This window comes from Acomys russatus, chromosome 14 (assembly GCF_903995435.1).
Source record: "Acomys russatus chromosome 14, mAcoRus1.1, whole genome shotgun sequence".
Taxonomy (NCBI): domain Eukaryota; kingdom Metazoa; phylum Chordata; class Mammalia; order Rodentia; family Muridae; genus Acomys; species Acomys russatus.
Window position 1 is genome coordinate 42,224,773 of NC_067150.1, and position 20,342 is coordinate 42,245,114.

The 20,342-nt window shown below is 46.7% G+C and overlaps 1 protein-coding gene across 1 annotated transcript in view; it reads right to left on the bottom strand.

The window, feature by feature from the left end:
• Dixdc1 (DIX domain containing 1) overlaps window positions 1–15,555 on the bottom strand; it is a 63,506-nt gene extending 47,951 nt beyond the window's left edge. The window contains exon 1 of the mRNA XM_051156421.1: window positions 15,180–15,555. Coding sequence (XP_051012378.1) covers window positions 15,180–15,239 — 60 coding nt within the window. The 5' untranslated portion in view covers window positions 15,240–15,555. The remainder of the gene's footprint in view (window positions 1–15,179) is intronic.
• Between the last annotated feature and the right edge of the window lie 4,787 nt (window positions 15,556–20,342).

A 20,342-nucleotide genomic window follows, 5' to 3' on the forward strand; every position in this document is an offset into this window, starting at 1 on the left:
CAAGCCATGGAATTACAAAGATCTCACACCTTTACACACTTGCAGGAGGGAGCTGGGGAGATGGCTCAGTGGGTCAACTGCTTGTATAAATACAAGTATAAGAATGTGAATTTAGGGAGAACAATTTAGTTGTAATCTGAATAAATTAATTAAAAAAAAAAAAGAATGTGAATTTGGATCCTGAGCACCCACCTAAAAAACTGGGCACATTGGATGGTGCACACCTAAAACCCTAGCACTGGGTGTGAAGACAAGCAAATTACAGGAGCTCACAGGCTAGACAGTCTACCAAAGCTTGAGGTTCAGTGAAGAACTGTGTCTTAAAAACTACCACAGAGGGGCTAGAGAGATGGTTCAGAGGTTAAGAGTACTGTCTGCTCTTCCAAAGGACCTGGTTCAATTCCCAGCACCTATACGGCAGCTCACAACTGTCTGTAATTCCAGTTCCAATGAGTCTGACACCAGTGCACATTAAATAAAAAATTTTTTAAAACTACCACAGAGAGTAACAGGGGAAGGCATTCCAACAATCGCCTTTGGCCTACACACACACTTGCATACACAAATCCCTGAAAACACACATACACCTACACACACACACACACACACACACACACACACACACACCTGCACATGCAGGACATACATGACATACATGCATCCTTGCAAACACACACCTGTGCGTGCACGCACACACACCTGTACACACACACATACCTGTGCACACGCAACACAACTGTACACACATTTGCACACACACCTTACACACAAACTTGCCTGCTGAAGTGCACAAGGGAGTGCACAGGGTGCTGAGATGGCAAGAGCCCAGCACAAAGGCCAAGAGGTTAAGTAAGGAGCACAGGAGGCAGAGTAAAACATGGTCTCTACAGGGAGCCACAACAGTGCAGAATGATTTGCCTCTTAAAGTAACTAGTGCTCAACAAATACTTGTTTCCTGGGAGAAATCATTTGTCACGTTTCATCAGGCCCATGCCTAAGTTACTGCAGAAGCCTATTGTGCAGGGACAGATGAGTCTTCAGTAGGTCAAGAAGATTCCTTCTCAAGTAGCCACAGCCTTGCCTTGTCGGCAAAGAAGCAAATTGTCTCGGATGCAAAACTGATTTGATGTCCCTAACTACTTCTCCCACACTGAACGCTGCTGGGGTCTTCCGACAAGCGAGGCTCCCCAGCATGAATGGTGGGAGTCAGCACTTTCCAGGACGTCTACTCTGCAGCAAAAGCTATGCTACTTCCCTTAACACATTCTTCTCTCCTGGTAATCTGCTTGATTTAGACGTTCTACCTACTATGACGACTAAATCTAAGTCTCAGATTAAAGTAAAATAACCAAGGCCACCCAGATAGTGAACCATAAATATGGGATTCGAATTAATATCCAAGACAAAATTAAAGTTCTCCCCAGTCTTAAGTTAATGTGTCTCTGAGCTGTGATTCTGGTGAACCTCGAAGGATGCTCTTTAGTCGGAAGCGCCCTTCCTCGGGTGACTCGCGGGTCCCCTGTGCACTGCTCATTTACATTAAGTGGCTCTCTACTGCTCAGTGTGGCTCAGACCAGCCGTAACAGCATCCCTTGGGAATGTGCTGGAAAAGCAGACTCTTGCTACCTCCCTGTCTACCAAAGCAGAACTTGCATTTTGATGGGATCCCCTGCTGTCTGTATGACTATTTGAGGGTGAAAATCAGCAACTCAGACCATTGGGCCTCTCTCTGGATGCATGGCAAGACAACAGAGAGCCATGAGTCGTCCAGTGCCAGAGTGCCCACTCAGCCTAAGCCCTGACTCTTCACACCCGCGGCCATGCGTGTACAGGACAGGTGAGGCTCGCTCACTCATCGCTCTGCTCCCTTTTTTCCTCTCTTTGGTCTCTCCTTCTTCCCTTGTTCCCACCAGACCACACCGCTGACTCACACTGATGGGGTCATTCAAAACCCCTTAGGATAAGCTTTTTATTTAATAACTTTTCATTGTGAAATAATTTCTGGCTTACGGAAAGGTAAATGCGGGCTGGGGATATGATTTTATAGGTAGACAGTTTTCATCCCATGCAGAATTCTCCAGGTTCAATCCCCAGCCCTACATAAAGTGGGCGTGGTAATGGCATACCCATCACCCCCTTCCGGAAGGGGGTCAGAAGTTTACAGCCATTAGCTACACAGCAAGCTTAAGGCTAGCCTTAACTATATGACATCCTGTCTTAAAAAAAAAAAAAAGAAAAGAGAAAAAAAGAAAAAAAGGTAACTATACAAATAGCTCATCTGTAGTTATTGCCCAGGTCACCACTAGAGAAACACAGCACAGTGACCAAAACAGGAAACTACCACTGACATGATCTTTTTTTCTTTTTCTTTTTCTTTTCTTTGTTTTGTTTTGGTTTTTGCTTTTTGCTTTTTCAAGACAGGGTTTTTCTGTGGAGCCTTGGCTATCCTGAACTTGCTCTGTAGACCAGGCTGGCTTTGAACTCACAGAGAGCCACTTGCCTCTTCCTCCCTGAATGCTGGGATCAAAGGGGTGCACCACCACACCTGGCTCCATTGACATAATCTACACACTTCCTTTTTTTTTTTTAATTTTTTTATTTTTTAGGACGCATGTGAGTTCCCAGATCAAACTGAAGTCCTCAGGCTCATGGGCAAGCACTGAACCATATCACTGACCTTTAATTCTTTTTTCCTGGTTTTCTCATGATGAAATTCAAGGTATAGGATTTGGGCAAGAATATTATGCCTAAACTGGGCATGGTGGCACATGTCTTTAATCCCAGCACCCAGAAGGCAGAGGCAGGTAGATCACTATGAGTTTGAGGCCAGTCAGGTCTACAAAGTGAGTCTAGGACAGCCAAGGCTACATAGAGAAACCCTGTCTTGAAAAACAAAACAAAACAAAAAAGAATACTATGCCTTTCTGAAGGCTTTTTGTTTGTTTGTTTTGTTTTGTCTTTGTTGTTTTGTTTTGTTTTGTTTTATTTTGAGATGGGATCTCATGAAGGGTCTCAGGCTAGTCTTGAACTTCGTATGTAGCCAAGGACTTTGAACACACGATACTCCTGCCTATACCCCCAGATGCTGAGCCTCCAGGCAGGTAGCAATGCCTGGTTTTAAGTGGTGCTGAAAATCAAAGCCTGGGCTATATGCATGCCAGGCAAGCACGCCACCTACTGACCCATCAAATATCTCCAGCAGAGGACTTGTGGCAGAGTCTCTGGCGGTGTGGAGACTCTTCACACACCGACAGACTTGGAAGCAGAGAAATGAATTTGGGCGATCCAGGCATTTTCATATTCTCTCTCTCTCTCTCTCTCTCTCTCTCTCTCTCTCTCTCTCTCTCTCTCTCTCTCTCTCTTTCTCTCTTTCTGGACATGGTTTCTTTGTGTAGTCCTGGCTGTCCTGGAACTCTTTCTGTAGACCAGGCTGGCCTTTAAACTCTGAGATCATCCTGTCTTTGCCTCCCAAGTTCTGGGATGAAGGGTGTGAGCCACCTGGTTAGACCCAGACTTCTTTATAAATTAAGAACATCAGTTGACCCCAGCATTAGGGGAGGCAGAGGCAGGTGGATCTCTGTGAGGCCAGCCTGGTCTACAACACAAGTCCAAGACATCCAAGGCTACACAGAGAAACCCTGTCTCAAAAAACTAAAAGCCGGAAGCCAAAAGCTCCATGCCCACACCCAAGAAAAGGATGTCAGTTTCTTGGATGGGCACGTCACAGGCACTTACCAGTTCATGACTTATTACTTTATGTATGGCAGAGTGTTATGAAGTTGTTGTTTTTAATTTTTATTAAGCCTCTAAATTTTGAATCATAGTTAGAAAGCCTAAGAGGTAAAAGACAAATCGACTCATTGTCTCTAGACCTTGTAGGCTTGCATTTTTACTTTCAGGTATTCTATTCAGCTGGAGTTTATTCTTATACATGATATGAAATTCAGCTCTAATTTATCCTTTCCCAAATGGCTAACCACTTGCTCCAGCACCAATTCATACAAACATAGTCCTTCTCTGTCCCATTGATGTGAGATGCCACTTCGTCACATTCCAAACTTCCACACGTTCTTAGGTCTAGTTCTGGGCTTTCTATTCTTCCTCACTTGTCTACACCTACGCAGGCACCAGCAGCAGCACGTCCACTTACTAAGATGCAGTGCCTCACTGTGTGGCCCAGGGCGGCCTCGAACACCTGGTCCTCTGAAGGAAAAGGAAGACCCAGAAAGCAATGCCTGAGTACTGGCCAGGGGGCAGTACTGGGAGGGACAAAGGTGACATGGAGAGCCAGGAGTGGGCAAAGCAAACCCATCAAGTTCTGGGCGCAGTCTGAACTATTTGTAGAACATCGGGTTGGGGATATTTTCTAGCCAGCTGACAAAATACAGCATCAGAGCACAAGACACACATTAAAAAGTATCTACATGTGCTTGCAAGTGAAATCTTAACTATGCAAATGACTACCTTCCACTGAGCGCTTGCTACATGTCAGGTACTGTGTACTTGACCACACACCTCCATGTATTGACTGCCTTGCACACAGTGACCCCACCCAGAAGTAGCATTCCTACTTGATAGATGTGAAAACCAAGGTCATGGGTAACAGCTCAGCTAAAGTCACAGGGTTGGTCAGGGGCAGAATAAAGATTTGAATTCAGTCCTTATTCCAAATCCTGTGTTCCAAAAACATTTCAAAAAGCGAGGCAAAGTGTAAGAAGTCACTTGCTATGTGGAGGGATGGGAATGAGGAGGGACGAGAAATAGGAGAACTCCAACGTACTGAGCGCCTACTCTTGTCATCTCCTTCAGCCTGGTCAGGTGTTTTTGTCAACTTGACATCTGGGAGGAGACCCTCAATTGAGAAAAAAAATGTCTCCATCAAATTGCCTATAGGCAACTCTGCACAGCATTTTCTTGATTAGTGACTGATGTGGGAGGGCCCAGGCCACTGGTGAGGATGCCATCCAGGAAGGTGGTCCAAGGTGGGAGAAGAAAGCATGCTAAGCCAGCCATGAGCGGCACGCTAGTACACAGTGCTCCTCACGGCCCCTGCTCTGGCTCGTGCCCTGACTCCCCTTGATGGTTTACTCCGATGTGGAAGTATAAGCCAAATCAACCCTTTCCTCCCCAACACTGCTTTTAGTAGTGATATTTTATTACAGCAACACAGAGCAAACTAAGTCAAGACCCAAGCATTGAAATTGTTACTACTTATGACATTTTCATATGGGAAAACATGCTCAAGATCACACTACTAAATAGGTAGTCAAATCAGGATTTAAACCCACTCCATCTAACTCCAGAGCATACATTACTGTAACAATGACACCTGGGACTTATCAGCAAGTGATGAGCTCAGCTCAGCAGGTAAAGGCACTTGCTGAACTGAGTTCAATCCCCAGAGCCCATGAAAAGATGGAAAGAAAGAACTGACTCCACAAAGTTGTCCTGTGGCCACCATATGTGTTATGACCTTCTCCTAATCAGAGAAGACCGACTTAAAAAATATAGCTGGGGCTGGAGAGATGGCTCAGCAGTTAAAGCACTGGTTGCTCTTCCAGAGGACTCAGGTTCGATTCCCAGCACCACATCGTGGCTCACAACCATCTGTAACTTCAGTTCCAAGGGATCCGATACCTGTACCTGGTTTCTGCAGGTACCAGACACACATGCGGTGCACAGATACACATGCAGGCAGAACACCCATACACATTAAAAAAAAACTATGCTTTACTAAATTGAAAATCTGAGCCTGTGAGCTGGTCTACCACCCAGCCTAACAGCCCAAGCTTGATCCCTAGAGGCCAAATGTAAAAAGAGAGAGCTGACTCCCCCAAGTTGTCCTCTGACCTCCACATGCATGTTATCATATGTTTACACACTCTAAGCTCCCTACACACACTCACTCACACACAAGTAAGTGGATAACGATGCTACAAATATTTTTAAAACTACTTGGCTTGGGGAGCTGAGGGCACAGCTCAGGGTAGAGCGCTTATCGAGTATGTTGAGACCCAGAGTTTAACACCCAGCAGTGCAAAACAAATATTTAACTTTATATAAGTTACAATTTAAAGAATAGTATAATAAAAAAAAAAAAAAAAAAAAGAGGGAGAAGAAAATAAAACAACCGAGTGACAGCCTCTTGCAAAAAGCGTATAGCGTTTCATCTGCTGTGGCCCAGATGCCCTGATCTGTTAATGTTAAAACCAAGCAGCTGGCAGGGCACAGTGCTGTAATCCCAGCACTCTGGACAGCAGAACCAGGAGGATGGCTGTGGAGGCCAGCCTGGTCTACAAAGCGAGGCCAGGACAGCCAAGGCTACGCAGAGAAACCCTGTCTCAAAAACAAAAACAAAAAACCAGCAGGTGAGCCAAGCTGGGCTGGGCTCACATCACAGGCTCTTCTAAGATTAGCATCTTGGTGGGGAAAGGGGGTGTCCTCTCAAGTATGACTCTGCCCTGCAAGCGGGCTTTTCTGAGGCATCAGCAGGTGCTTGGCAGCAAAGGAGCAGGGTCTGTCTTGTCTTTAGGTGAGAAGTGCAGATATCTTCAGGCCACAGGGAGACTTGATCCCCCAGTTCAGAGGTTGATCTCCACCATGTTAGTGGGAAAGGGTACAGCTCAGATCTGGAAAAGAGCAATCTAACCCCTCGCCTGGGTTGGTTGTCCCGCACAGCTGTGAAACTCAGAACTCTGCTGAGACTCCACTTGACTGCCTTACACCAGCCTGATTAGTGGCAGGAACCCAAATGCCAGCTATTAACTAAAAAACACTGGTTTAACTTAAGACTTGCTTGTCTTTTAAAACAATATGAATCCAAGCATAATACAAAAACAGCCCCAGCATCTTAATGTCTACCTTCCCTTGGGAGGACTTCCGGCAGCCCTTGTCTAGCACTTAGTGCTGCAGAGTAACTTCACTGGCCCACAGGGTCTGCTCCAAATCGCACTCCCTTCACCTTCTCTCTCTCAGCAGATGCTCCTGCCAGGAAGTAATGACTTGGGGGAAATGGGACTAAACTGTGGATTGTCCTCTTCCCACCTCCAGTGACTCCCATAGCTCCTCACTCTGGATGGAAGTGGCCCTGTGGTCTGTTACTCCATCAAATGGCCTTCCCACCCTCAGCTGCCTCTGTCCTGAGACTCCCCTTCGCTAATTTCCCTCCCACGTATTGTTCTGATTCTCCCCATATCTCCTGACACTTCTGATGCTCAGTTCACCGTTTCTCCCTTTTAGAAGCTGTGTACGTGGTGTGCATGCATGCTTGTGTCTGCGCGTGCTACGGCATGGACAGAGACTAGAGTTTGACGTCAAGGGTCTTCCTTGATCACATGCCGCCAAATCTACTGACATCGACCCTTGACCTTGCCCCAGCCTACTCCTGGGAATCCTCATTTCCACCTCCTGGACTGGCCAGCATGCTCACCCAGCTTCTGTGCGGTCCAGGGTTCTGAACTCCTTTCTTTATGCCTGAGTGGTAAGCTGAGACATTTCCCTAGCCTCACACTGGTCCCCCCACTCTTTAAAGTCATGATGATTATGAGGATGGTGATGGTGAGGATGGTGTTGATGGTGATGATGATGATTTTGATCTGGTGAGGGGTTCAGAGCCCAGATGACTCATTCTCTTTTTTTTCTTTCCCCCTAAACCTCTCCTCCAATTTACCTACCACCTTTTTGCACCTGGCTTCTACAAGAACTAAAAAGAAAAGATTCATTGTGTATGTGTGTGTGTGTGCCCATACGTGTGTGTGTGCCTCTGTGTGTGTGTGTGTGTGTGTGTGTGTGTGTGTATGTATGTAAGAGAGGGAAGGAGAGACAGGGAGACACATAGAGACATAGACAGAAGCAGAGACACACAAAGAGAGACAATGTGTGCACCTGTGTGTGTGTGTGTGTGTGTGTAAGGGAGGGAAGGAGAGACAGGGAGACACATAGAGACATATAGACGGAAACAGAGACACACAAAGAAAGACAGCGAAAGGAAGTGCCCACATCGTCCAAAAGAGGTGTCAGATCTCCCGGAACTGGGGCATGGTGGAACACAGTTGCACTCCCAGAGGTGCTAAGATGATGTGGAGACAGGCAGATCCCTAGAAGCTCCCTGGCCAGCCAGTCTAGGCTATTTGGCAAAGTTCCAGGCCAATAAGGGAACTCAGTTTAAGCCACTGGTGAAGGCACTTGAGAGCTGACACCTGAGGTTATCCAGTAGCCTGCACACATAGATGTGCACACATATGCGAATGTGCACCCGCACCCGCACAAACAACACACAACTCAGGTGTTGTGACAAGCCAGCTGCCTGCTTACTTGTGAGAAGCTGTCTGTGGAAGAGGAAAGAAAGACCGTGGAAAAGAGCAGGCACAGAGTTGGGGAGCCTTGCTGCCAGAGTTTTGCTTTTCACGAAGTCTGAAATACTGCTGTGGCCCTGCCCTTCCTATGGCTTAATTTTCTAGATTTTCCTAGGATTCCATGAGTCAGTGAACTCCATTTCCTATTTCTTCTTGTTCAAGTTGGGTTTTGGCAATTGCAGCCAGATTTTAACCACGGGGGGGGGGGGGGGCGGGCAGTTGGCACATCATCCTGCATCCACAACAGGACAGAGCCTGACTTTGTCTTGAGTTTTACTTTTAACTGGTTCTGGAGAAGCTATAAAGATGCCAGTGTCCAGGGCTCACAGCTTAAGGGCACTTGGTGCTAGTACAGAGGACCCTGGTTCGGTTTCCAGCACTTATGTGTTGGCTCACAACCAGCTGAAACCCCAATTCCAGGGGATCTTATGCCTACTTCTTGTCTCCATAGGCACCAGGCACTTATGTGGTGCATATATATATATATATAAATAATATATATGGCACATATATTATACATGCAGACAAAACATCCATATACATAAAAATAAACAAATCATTTTTTAAAAGATGTCAGTGTAGTGGGTAATTCTAGAAAAACAGTGTTGATGATAGCTCTGAGTCAGGCCTCAGAGGAAGGAGAGAGAGCAGCAGGCAGTGTCTGCTATCTAAGACAAGGCCTTAGTCCCCCTCTCCATCAGCTTCCTCCAGGACACTCCACGTGTCTTATAATCTGGGTTCAAGCTCTCAGTGTAGACAGCTCTATCCACATTCTTCATCTAGGCCCTTGGCCTTGAAAGCCATCTTGCTGCCAAATGTAATGCCCCTTCTGTTTTTCTTTAGGCTCTGCCTTTCCTTCCAAACAGCGTCATAAAGTCAGCCTCCACTCGCCGTCCCCCAGGGGCTCAAGATCAAAGACTGCTTCTGCAGAGGATTTGTTTGGTTAGAGCTACAGACGCAGGGGGTAATTTTAGCCATGGAATTCCACGGGACCCACTGTTCCTAGTGTAGAATCATCCAGAGCAGTTTGGCTCTGTGGCTCCCTGCTGGCCGAGGGGAGAGCAGCAAGCTTTTGTGACATGCTAGACACAGTGTGGAAGGAAGCAGAGCTGCGCAGAAAGCCTAACAGGGAGACCAGACACCTGCTTAGAACCGAGACCCTCCAGCAGCAAAAGGTGGAAAGACAGGTGTAGGGACTTCCTCAGACACAAAAGGCCAGGTTAAGTTATCATGGGGCTAAATCATGCCAGTAGGGAGAAAATCCCTACAAGATTGCATTTCTTTTCTAGTAAATATAGTTAGTTAGTTTTTTGTTTTTGTTTTTGTTTTTAAATTTGAGATAGGGTTTCTCTGTATAGTCTTGGCTGTACTGGAACTCACTCCGTAGACCAGGCTGGCCTTGAACTCTGAGATCTGCCTGCCTCTGCTTCTGCCACTGCCTCCATCTCTACCTCCTGAGGACTGGGATTAAAGGTGTATGCCACCACTGCCCAGCTCTTTTCTAATAGGTCCTTTGGTTCTTTGCTGAATCGGCATTCTTTGTTCATTGTACTTGCTGGCTAGTTGGATCAAAATTAAAAAATCATTAAAACGTCCTCTTCCTCACACGGACGAGGCCATTCACATCAATGTCCAGCTTTACAGCCGCGAGAACACACAGAAAAGGAGAAGAGCGAACATTTTTCAGAATGATACCATTTCATAAACTTAACTTTTCCATTAATTATAAGCTCCATAAAGAGTCTCTGTTCCTTCATGAATGCATGTTACAAGGTAAGCGTTCAGTAAATGCACAAGAATGAATCAATGCATCTGCGGTCAAGCAATCTATAGTCTAGGGTGTCTCCTACTTTGGAAATGGAACCTCTGGCCCACCCTCAGCACTTCTCACACTGGACTGGCCCCTTACTAACTGCGGGTCAGCTTAGGGGCTAATACAGCAATGTAGTCAGAAAAGCATGAGTTTGAGCCTTTGGTCCTCACAGCCCAGATGAGGCCCGGCTCCACAGATGAAGTATTCCCAGTACTCAAACTCTCAGAACTGCCTGGGGGAGTGGCACCTGGCAAACTGTGCCCTATGAAAGCTACACATGGGTCTGCCCATCAAGCAGCACCAGGGACACAGGGCTGCCCGAGAGCTTTCAGCCCGGGTGCATCTGTTGAGCTGGCATTGGAGCCAGTGGGAACTAAGCCAGTCAGCCTGGGTGGGTATTGGGGAAATCAGGCTGAGAGGCTGCGTGCTTCCTTCCCTTAAATCCTCAACAGGCCTTTAATTCCTACAGCAAAGCATTGAGGGATGGATTCACTGTGTAAACGCCTGAAAGCCTCTTTTTGGCTCAGCGCTGCCACGTGCTACTCCACAGAGAGCATGAGGCACTAAAGAGGGGTGCTCCCAGCACTAACCTGCCTGTCAGTTCCCATCCTGACTCAGTTTCCCCTTTACAGGATGAGGCCAGACAAAGGTTCACACTCTGTTTCTCAGAAACTACTAAGCTGATCACTTCCCTGCCTCCGACCCTGACCCTCACCCTTCCTTTGAAAACAACAAAAACATTCATTCATTTGTTTGTTTGTTTAGAGGGGAACTGGGGCTTCCAGGTTTGTTTGATTATTTTGAGGTGTGGGTGTACACCTGCCATGGTGTGTGTGTGTGTAGGTCAGAAGACAGCTTGCAGGACTCTGTTCCACTTTTCCATCTTGTAGGTTCTACATACTGAACTCAAGTCATCAGGCTTGCTGCCACATACCTTTCTCTACTGACTGATCGGACACACACAAACACACACACACACACACACACACACACACACACACACACCCTTTTTCCAGACACCTCCCACCTCAACCTGCTGAGTACTGGGACTCCAGCAATGTGCTGCTTCCCTCAGACACGCATACGAACCTTAAGGCGGGCTTTCAATACATTTCTTTCCTACTTGGAGACAGATCTGTCAGTTCACAAGCTCAGACAACTGGCTTCCTGCTGACCAACTCTGTTGTAAGGCATTCCCTTAGCTTTCAGCCTCTCAGCCGTTCACGTCATATCTAGGCAGAAGTTCACTCTTTCCCACAAGCAAGATGTCTATATTACCACAAAGTTCCCAAGTATGATGCTGTCTTTATCTTCAGTGGCCTGTGAGCTCCATTAGGGAACAGACTCTGTTATTTGGCTTCTATTTCCAGAGCCTGGCACAGTGCCTGGTAAACACAGTAATTCAGTGAGCATCTGGTGAGTGACTGCCTGCACGCATATACCAGCCAACCAACGGGAGGGAAGTCTGGCCTCAGTGAACACAAAGGTGGATAAATATTTGCTTCTTTTCATGGTTATATTAATTAGAAGGTATCTATACAGTCTCCTATAAACATTACTCTTTTGTGATATTTATGACATTAAGCATCCTATTGGGCCTTTTCCAGTAGGGTTTGTCTCTCCCTATAACATTTTCTTTCCTTTCTTTCTTTTTGTTTTGTTTGTTTGTTTGTTTGAGATAGGGTCTCTCTGTGTAGCCTTGGCTGTCCTGGACTCACTTTGTAGACCAGGCTGGCCTCTAACTCACAGAGATCCGCCTGCCTCTGCCTCCCCAGTGCTGAGATTAAAGGCGTGCGCCACCATGCCTGGTCCTATAACATTTTCAATAGCTGTATACATTCCCCTCATCCAAGGAAAGAACAAACAAATGCTTATTGGTTAAACCATATTATAATTGGATGTCTATTAAAACCTTCTAACTCCCAGCCTGGTCTACAAAGCGAGTCCAGGACAGCCAAGGCTACACAGAAAAACCCTGTCTCGAAACACACACACACTCATACACACACACGCACAGAGCCTTGAGGCAAATGCAGAATGCTGAAGTAAAGAAGTATAGAAAACCCATCCAAGGTGAGTTACCAATGACAGTAGCCAAACTCTACAGACAACTCCCGGTGAACATTAGCCATGTCAATACAAGCGATTGCTTTAGCATCTCAGACATGAATCAGCCTGTGACTTCTCTGACAGGCACGCTAGGTGAGCAATGTGCCTGAAGGAGGCTCTGTCACACACAGTTATATTTAGTGACATATGGATTGAGAAGAGACCAGCAGTAAACAGAGGGGAGCCTTGATTCAAAGGGCAGGGCTTCTCTCTGCTGCTGCTGGCTTTCCTTATAATTAACCAATTAGGGCCATATCCCTGCTTCCTGTGGGAGCTTGCCCTGCCGTGGAGAATGAGGTCGCAGCCCCTAACCACACAGACCTATAATAAACCATCTAGGTGATGAAGGATAGCTTCAGATATACTTAGATTATTCCCAAGAGGTGGCTGAATGCATGTGTAGTATTCTTAGCCTCAGTAGAAAGAATTTCCCCAAGGAATTAAGTGTATTCTGACACTATCTCTTAAGTGCCCAGTTAGTCTTATCATATGACTTCAACAAAAAGGGTTGAATATTACTGGGTCTATTAAGCAATCGTGAGCCTGGAATAGATCAAACAACCCCTCCCAACCATATCTCACTCATGCTGCTATTCAGTGGTATGGTTACGTGACAGTACATGTGAGGGGAAATCCAGAAAGCGTATTATGTATGTGAAAGATTTACGTTAATCAAGGAATCATTCACATTTAAACTACTAATATTGATATTTACATTATTTAGAGGCACAAAATCAAAAGCACAATTTTGGTTTTTCAGAGTTCAAATCTACCAAGGAGAATCTGTACATTAGTGTTCAGAAAGGACAGTTTATGGGCCGGGCAGACAGTTCCAATATCAGACCTTCAAGGACACAGTGCCAAATTGCTCTTTACAGAGGAATTGATTATAAAGTTGTCTGAGTGTTGGTTTAGGAAGATTCCAATACCACACAGGGGGAAATTATCTTTTCACTCCCCTTTCCCCTTGTTTTGGAAGAACCGAATGTTGGGCAATGTTTATGTACAGGCTCGTGGAAATGACAGCCAGGCAGCTTTGCTTTCACGTGGGTCTTTAACCAGGGCTTGGCTCTGTGCCAGTTGCCTTCTATTCAGAAGAAGGTGGTTCTGACCCCAGAGAGCTGAGGTAAAATAGGAAAGGGGGAGAGGCCACTAGGGGAGCGAAGGAGGTCTGGCCACAACTGGTGACTGAGTGGGATTTACACAAATGAGCACCAGAGATGGCCCAGGGGCCGAGAGGGGGGGAAGGATGGATGAGAGTGCTGGAGGCACTAGAGGAGGTGGCTTCCTGGCTGTTCCGTGGTCACCTCGGCGTCTGTAGCCCTTTGTTAGCGATTCCCTTACATGTGTTCAGTCAGGGGTGATGGGAAGACGAGGAGGGCTGCCACACAGGCAGGATACAAGCTCTGCCCTTTAATGAAAGTTGTGACACCCGTCAGCCAAAGGAAAATTCCAGCCCAGTTGGTCACACTGGCAGAACATTTCCATTGGGTTTTTTTATTTTGTTTTGTTTTTTGGTTTTTTTTTTTTTTCTCCTCCCTCTGTGTGTGTCAGGAACAAGGCTGGGGCACAGAGGCCAGAACTGGGGAAGGTTCTAAGGCAGGTCAGAATGTGGGATTTCTTAATTAGAAACAGGGATCAAGGAGGGAGCCTGTCGTGCAGCTGTAGAAAAAAAAAAAAAAAAAAAAAAGAAAAGAAAAAAAACCCTACATGGAAATTCATGAGAATGGTTGGTTGCCTCAGGGGGAAAGGTTGGGAAGGGGGTGAGAGCAGGTAATGGCACAAAGGCTCTTCCATCTTGCCTGCCATGTTAATATTTAAGGGAATGGGTTGAGGGTGTAGCTCAGAGATACAGCCCCCAGGCATATGCAAGGCCCTAGGCTCAGTCACCAGTGGGCAAGGGATGGAAGGGTGCTTTTGTATGATCGGACTAAAATCTGATTTTAAAAACACAAGTGCTGTCTTAAAGGGTGGAGGAGCAGAGCAGTGGGAGAGCCCTTGTGTATCATGCTGAAGGCACCCACCACCACAAGAAATCCTAAATTTAAGAAATCCACAGAGAAGGGAGAGGTGGACCCTGGGAAAAGAAGGCCGGAAGCCATGACCAATAGCTTACTCCTTCAGGTCTGCTGGGCTAAGGTAACCAAATGGATGAATGAGGGGCAGGGGCAAATAATAATGATCTCAAACAAGAACAGGCTGGGTCACAAAAGACTGAAATGGAAGAGGTTAACAAAATTCTAAGAGAAACTTTGAGTCAACCCTGGCCCTCCTTTCCTGTCAGACTGAGGCTCCCCACTGCAGATCTCACAGAACGGAGCACATATTAGCTCCTGAAACTGGGCCCGTGGCCCAGACTGCTCCTCTCAGCCAACCTTGTCCTCAGTGGTGGAGAAATTTAATGTGCAGGATTCAGGAGATTCGCACGTGGAAAGGGCTCCTCATGTGGACCACCCACAGTCTCCTGCCCTCAAACTTTCTACCAATGCCACGCACCCCTCCGGTGACTCATCCGCGTAGTTTCTGAAATAGAGCTATGCTGTCTCTGTTCAGGGCTTCCCTGGAGGATGTCCCTAGAGAGTTCCTGAGAGGCGCGTGGACCACCTTCCCTGCAAGGAGATGCCTTCTGAGTCCGTTGGTCCTGATGGGCCTCCGTGCTCAGGAAGGTAATCTTCCAGCTGAGAGAAAGGCCCACCGCCCTTCTGGTGTCCTCGGGTTCTGCATCTGCACCACACCTACCACCGTAGCTATTGCCATCCGGCCTCTCCAACTGGGCTCCCCCAAGGATGCAGCCCCAATCCCTCCCACCCCCGCTGCTCCGCCGCCCCAAGGATCCCCTTCCGGAGATTAGGCGGGAGGCGCTAGGTGACGGGGAGCTGGGGGTGGGAGGAGCAGACAGTTACCTCATTGAAGCCCTCCTGCAAGACGTCCAGTAAGTTCCCGCGGGTCAAGCAGGCTAGCATTGTTCCTGCCGTGGGGCTCCCCGGCTGGGGTCGCGCCGCTGCCGCCGCCTCCTCCCTCTGCACACAAAGGCGATCGGTTCTGCTCCCTAGGATCTCTCCTGAGTCCCGCTTGCCACTTACTGGAAACCTAGACCCGAGCCAAACTAGCGGCTTGCACTGGGCATGCTCGCGCGCGGGCCGCAGCCCGAGGGGCCCGGCGCTGTACTGGTTCCTATAGAAACAGCAGGGCGCGCACAGCGCAGAGAGGCAAGAGGGGCTGGCGGGCAGCCCCGGGCGGCCGGTGTGTGCGGGGAAGCCGAGGCGCGCACGCGCGCTCTGGACTGGTGTTCCCTGCAAGCACTCACACACGCGTGCACGCACGCACGCACACACACACACACACGCGCGCGCGCGCTGACACAAACGGGCTTGCCAGCGTAAGCATATGCTTGCAATCACTACACTGCAGGTTTGGAGGCGGGCATTCCCGCGCGTGAGCACGCACACACGCACATAGCGCGTGTACACACACACACACACACACACACACACACACACACGTATTTACTCTGCTCACTTAAGGCTACAAACACCTCACCGCAAGGTGGGTGGGAAAAGGAGTGAATCACAGGATTCCCCCACCCTACCCCAACCCCATTCTTCAGATTTACAGCAACCTTTTCCCACACGGGGCTGGAGAGCGAGGCAACTAAAATAAGAGGAAGTATAGGACAAGAAATAACAACAAAAAGAGGAGTCAGAGGAGAGAGGGTGGGAGTGGAATTCTTTAAGTATTAGAATGTAAGTAATTGAACAGCACTAAACAAATCATACCATCATAAAAGAAACATCCAAGAGGCACCAAGGATGACCAAGGCTTTACCACATGCATCTCTTCTCTCATTTCAAAATAACGGCTAAGTGGGGAGGATGGGCAAGATGGCTAAGGGAATAAAGGCTCTTATAAATGCTTGGCACCTGTGTTCAACCCATGACCCCTGTAAAGGTGGAAAGGGAGAACTCACTCCTCTCTGGTACAGGCAAACACTATGCACACACACACACACACACAATAATTAATTAATGAATTTTAATAATAAAATAACTGCTAAGAGCCAGCATGCTGGTGTACATCTATGATCTTTTACTGAGTGCTAGAGGCAGGAGGTTCAGGAGTCATCTTTGGCTGCATAGCCAGTTTCTGGCTGGCCTAGGCTACCTGAAGTCCTTTCAAAAAGAAAATATGCATATATAGTGGCATATATATATATATATATATATTATATATACACACACATACGCACCAGACCTGGCACTATAAAGGGTGTACCAGGACTTCTCCCTTCTGTGGCCTGACTGAGATCACTGCTTTGATGTTTATTTTAAGAACACTAGTCATTCGAATGTTTGGAGTAACTGATTTTAGAGAGAAAGAAAGGAAGGAAGAAAGGAAGTTGAGAGAGGGCTGGAGAGATGGCTCAGTGGTTAAGAGCACCAACTGCTCTTCCAAAGGTCCCGAGTTCAATTCCCAGCAACCACATGGTGGCTCACAACCATCTGTAATGTGATCTGATGTGCACGGTATATATAATAAATAAACAAAAATTATTAAAAAAAAAAAAAGAAAGTTGAGAGAACGCCCACTTTATATTTGATCTTGTGATCCTACAGAGAAAGGAGAATTAAGAGTGTTAAGACACAGAGAAGGTCAGAGCCTTGTCCAAGGACACATCTGTTCCCAAGTCAATAATCAAGGAATCACAAACCATTCCCAGCAATCCTGGATCCCCCTCAAGCCCCATTGGACGTCAGCAAGAAAGGTCAGTAATGAGCCTATTGAATCTTACTTAACCTAATGACCTCCTCCTTGGGCCACGAGAGAGAGAATAAGAAAATCCTTCCTGGGCAGCCTGACTGGATAACCACAGCTGCTCTTGAACACAAAGTTCTTCTGGGAAAATATGTGCCTCTGACCACAAGAAGCAGGAAGCAGACTGATAGCTTGCATTGAGTCGGTTGCTCTGCTGACTAAGTCCTGAAGGTTCCACTCTGACTGGAGCAAGGGCAAGGGAAAGGCTGAAACACCGAGGCAAACTGATCCTGAGCCGTCAGCAAGTCAGAAGACCTCTCTGTCCTTCTCGGCACAGCTGGGGAGTTTCACTGCCAGGACTTCTTACAACTCCCTCAGCTCTTGGCGGAATGCCACTAGGAGACCCCTGACATCCGTTTAAAGCAACGGGCCCTCTATGATCAAAAGCATAGACCTCCCAACTGTATAGCTCTCCGTGCAGCATGTCTATATACCAATGATGCGAAACCGAAGCATCCAGTTGATGCATCACTTGGGCATCAGAGGGAGGCCTGCAGACTGTCATCAATGCCAAGGGATCACTGTTTCTCAAAAACCAATCTTCGATGAGAGCAGTACCTGTGAGCTCAGTGATTTGGAGGAAAGAGTTACTAAGCAACCAATTGCTTATTGTTTTGGTCTTTTGAGGCAGGGCCTCAGGTAGCCCTGGCTGGTCTCCCTAATAAGCCAAAAATGACCTTCAACTCCTAATCCTCCTGTTTCTGTCTCCCAAGTGCCGGGATTACAGGCATGTGCCACCACACTCAGATATAACTGACTAAAAAAAAAAAAAAAAAAAAGTGTATCCGTGTGTATGTGAAGGTCCCCATGAAGATGAGACACCAGAAGAGGGTGCTGAGTACCCTGGAGCTATTGAGAGCAACCCAATGTGGGTGATGGGAACCAAACTGGGGTCCTTTGGAAGAGCAGTGGGTGCTCTTAACCACCATGCCATCTTTCTGGTCCCCATGCTGGATTTTATTTTATTTTTTTAAAGATTTATTTATTATTGATACAGTGGTCTACATGTACACCTGCAGGCCACAAGAGGGCATCAGATCACATTATAGATGGTTGTGAGCCACCATGTGGTTGCTGGGAATTGAACTCAGGACCTCTGGAAGATCAGTCAGTGCTCTTAACCTCTGAGCCATCTCTCTCCAGCCCCCCATGCTGGATTTTAAATCTCTAAAATAAAGATTTTATTTGGCCCAACTACTTACTTCATATAAGACAGAACCAACACTAAGAGAGATGCTTACAATTTCTCAGTAAATAAATAGAGGGGCTGAGGTCTCTAAACAAAGGCTTTTGAGGCCTGGGCTTGTGTCTCTTGCAGTAGCCCTTCATGCTATGCTGGAGAGAATCATGGTGACTTATTTTAAGGCACATGCCAAATATTGGTACAAGTTTTGAAAACCTAGAGAAGTGGGGTCGATAAGATGGAAATATCTTTTTTTTTTTTTTTTTAATGGTTTTTTGAGACAGGGTTTTAGAGCTCTGGCTGTCCTGGACTCACTTTGTGGACCAGGCTGGCCTCAAACTCACATAGATCCACCTGCCTCTGCCTCCAGAGTGCTGGGATTAAAGGTATGCACTACCATGCCTGGCTTTATATTCTATATTCTATATGCTGCTTAAACCTGTGGCTACTAGCCAGATGTGGCTATTGAATACTTGAAATATAGCTAAATCAGTCAGGTATGGTGGCACACACCTTTAATCCCAGCACTCTGGGAGGGAGAGGCAGGCAGATCGCTGTGAGTTTGAGGCCAGCCTGGTCTATAAGTTGAGTCGAGGACAGCCAAGGCTACACAGAGAAACCCTGTCTCGAAAAACAAACAAACAAACAAACAAACAAACAAAGCTAAGGCAATTAGGCAGCTAAAATTATGATGCTATTTAATTTTGATTCATTTAAATATAGATGATATAATTTCAAAATATTCTGTTCTACTGTCCTATAGATTATTGAGATGTTTCTTCAAACTATCCTAGATCAAATACAGCATCTCTCTCATGATTGGAAAAAGCACAAAATCCTGTTGGGCCATATAATGTAAAATTGCCCTGAAGATATGTTTATCATATCCGGTAAAGAACCGCATTTAGCTCTAAGGAACATGAACATATTCTATCCCAGGTTCTCTACCCTCGTGCTGTTGTGATACAGGTAGAAGAGCTGGGACAGTAAGTGGGTTAGAAGAAACTACGGAAATAGTCAGTATGATGTACTGCCCATATATGGTAATAACCGCAAAGCACTCTGGGTGCTACAAAGCCTTTCACTGCTGCAGGCCTGGGAAGGGCTGTGTTATGGAAGTTTTGGTTTATGTGTAAACATGTTTTTGTTTTCATCCCAGGTGTGGGATATGGGAGCTCCTCCAGTTTGTCCACAGCTGATAACTGTCTCCTGAGAGGGCGCGTGATGTTTGTCAGCTGGGAACTACCTTGTGGGGGGCGTGGTCTTTGTCAACGGGGATAAAAGCCAGACCCAGAGAGGGAGGGAGAGAGAGACACACACAGAGACAGATAGAGACAGAGACACAATGGGGGCTTCGAAAAAGAAGGCCACTGGTGCTCCCCCTGCTGCTTCTGGTCGCTGTTGATGCAGTGTGACAAGCAGAAGTCAGAGATGTCTTGGCACAAGGATTGGACTTGCCCCAAGGAACCCAACAATCCTAAGCAGCAGGAAGCAGCTAAGGACAACTACGCCTCCTGTCTCCTTAACCTTTTTCCCCTCATACCAGATGTTGGGGTGGTGGAAGAGATTGGGGTGGAGAAGGGAGAAAGAGATTGAAGGAACCCAAAATAAACTAGTTGGTTAAAAGTATGCCAACAGTACTGACTGCAGCCAACTGCTTGTCACAGGCTTCTGTTCTGCCTCGTCAGTCCTGTGTCATCTTAGCAGCAATGGCAGCTACTTCCTCCACAAACTAAACGCCACTCAAGTGTCTAATGGAATAGCAAAATTGATTTCATTTTACTATGTTCCAAGTCCTATACGAAGCATCAGTATGCGTACACTTGATGGTCACGGTTAAAATGAACAGTTGCTATTTACATATGAGAAGAGATTAGAGGATAAGCAGTTTGCTCCTGACCTAATTACTAAGTGGTGAAGCCAGGAACTGAACCTATGGCTATGCATGCCAGGCAAGTGCTCTGGCACCGAGGCACAGCTCAGCTCAGGACAGTACTTTTCTATGATGCTGACATCATAGAAGATGCTAACCAAAAAAAAAAAAAAAAAAAAGATGCTAACCAAATGTTCT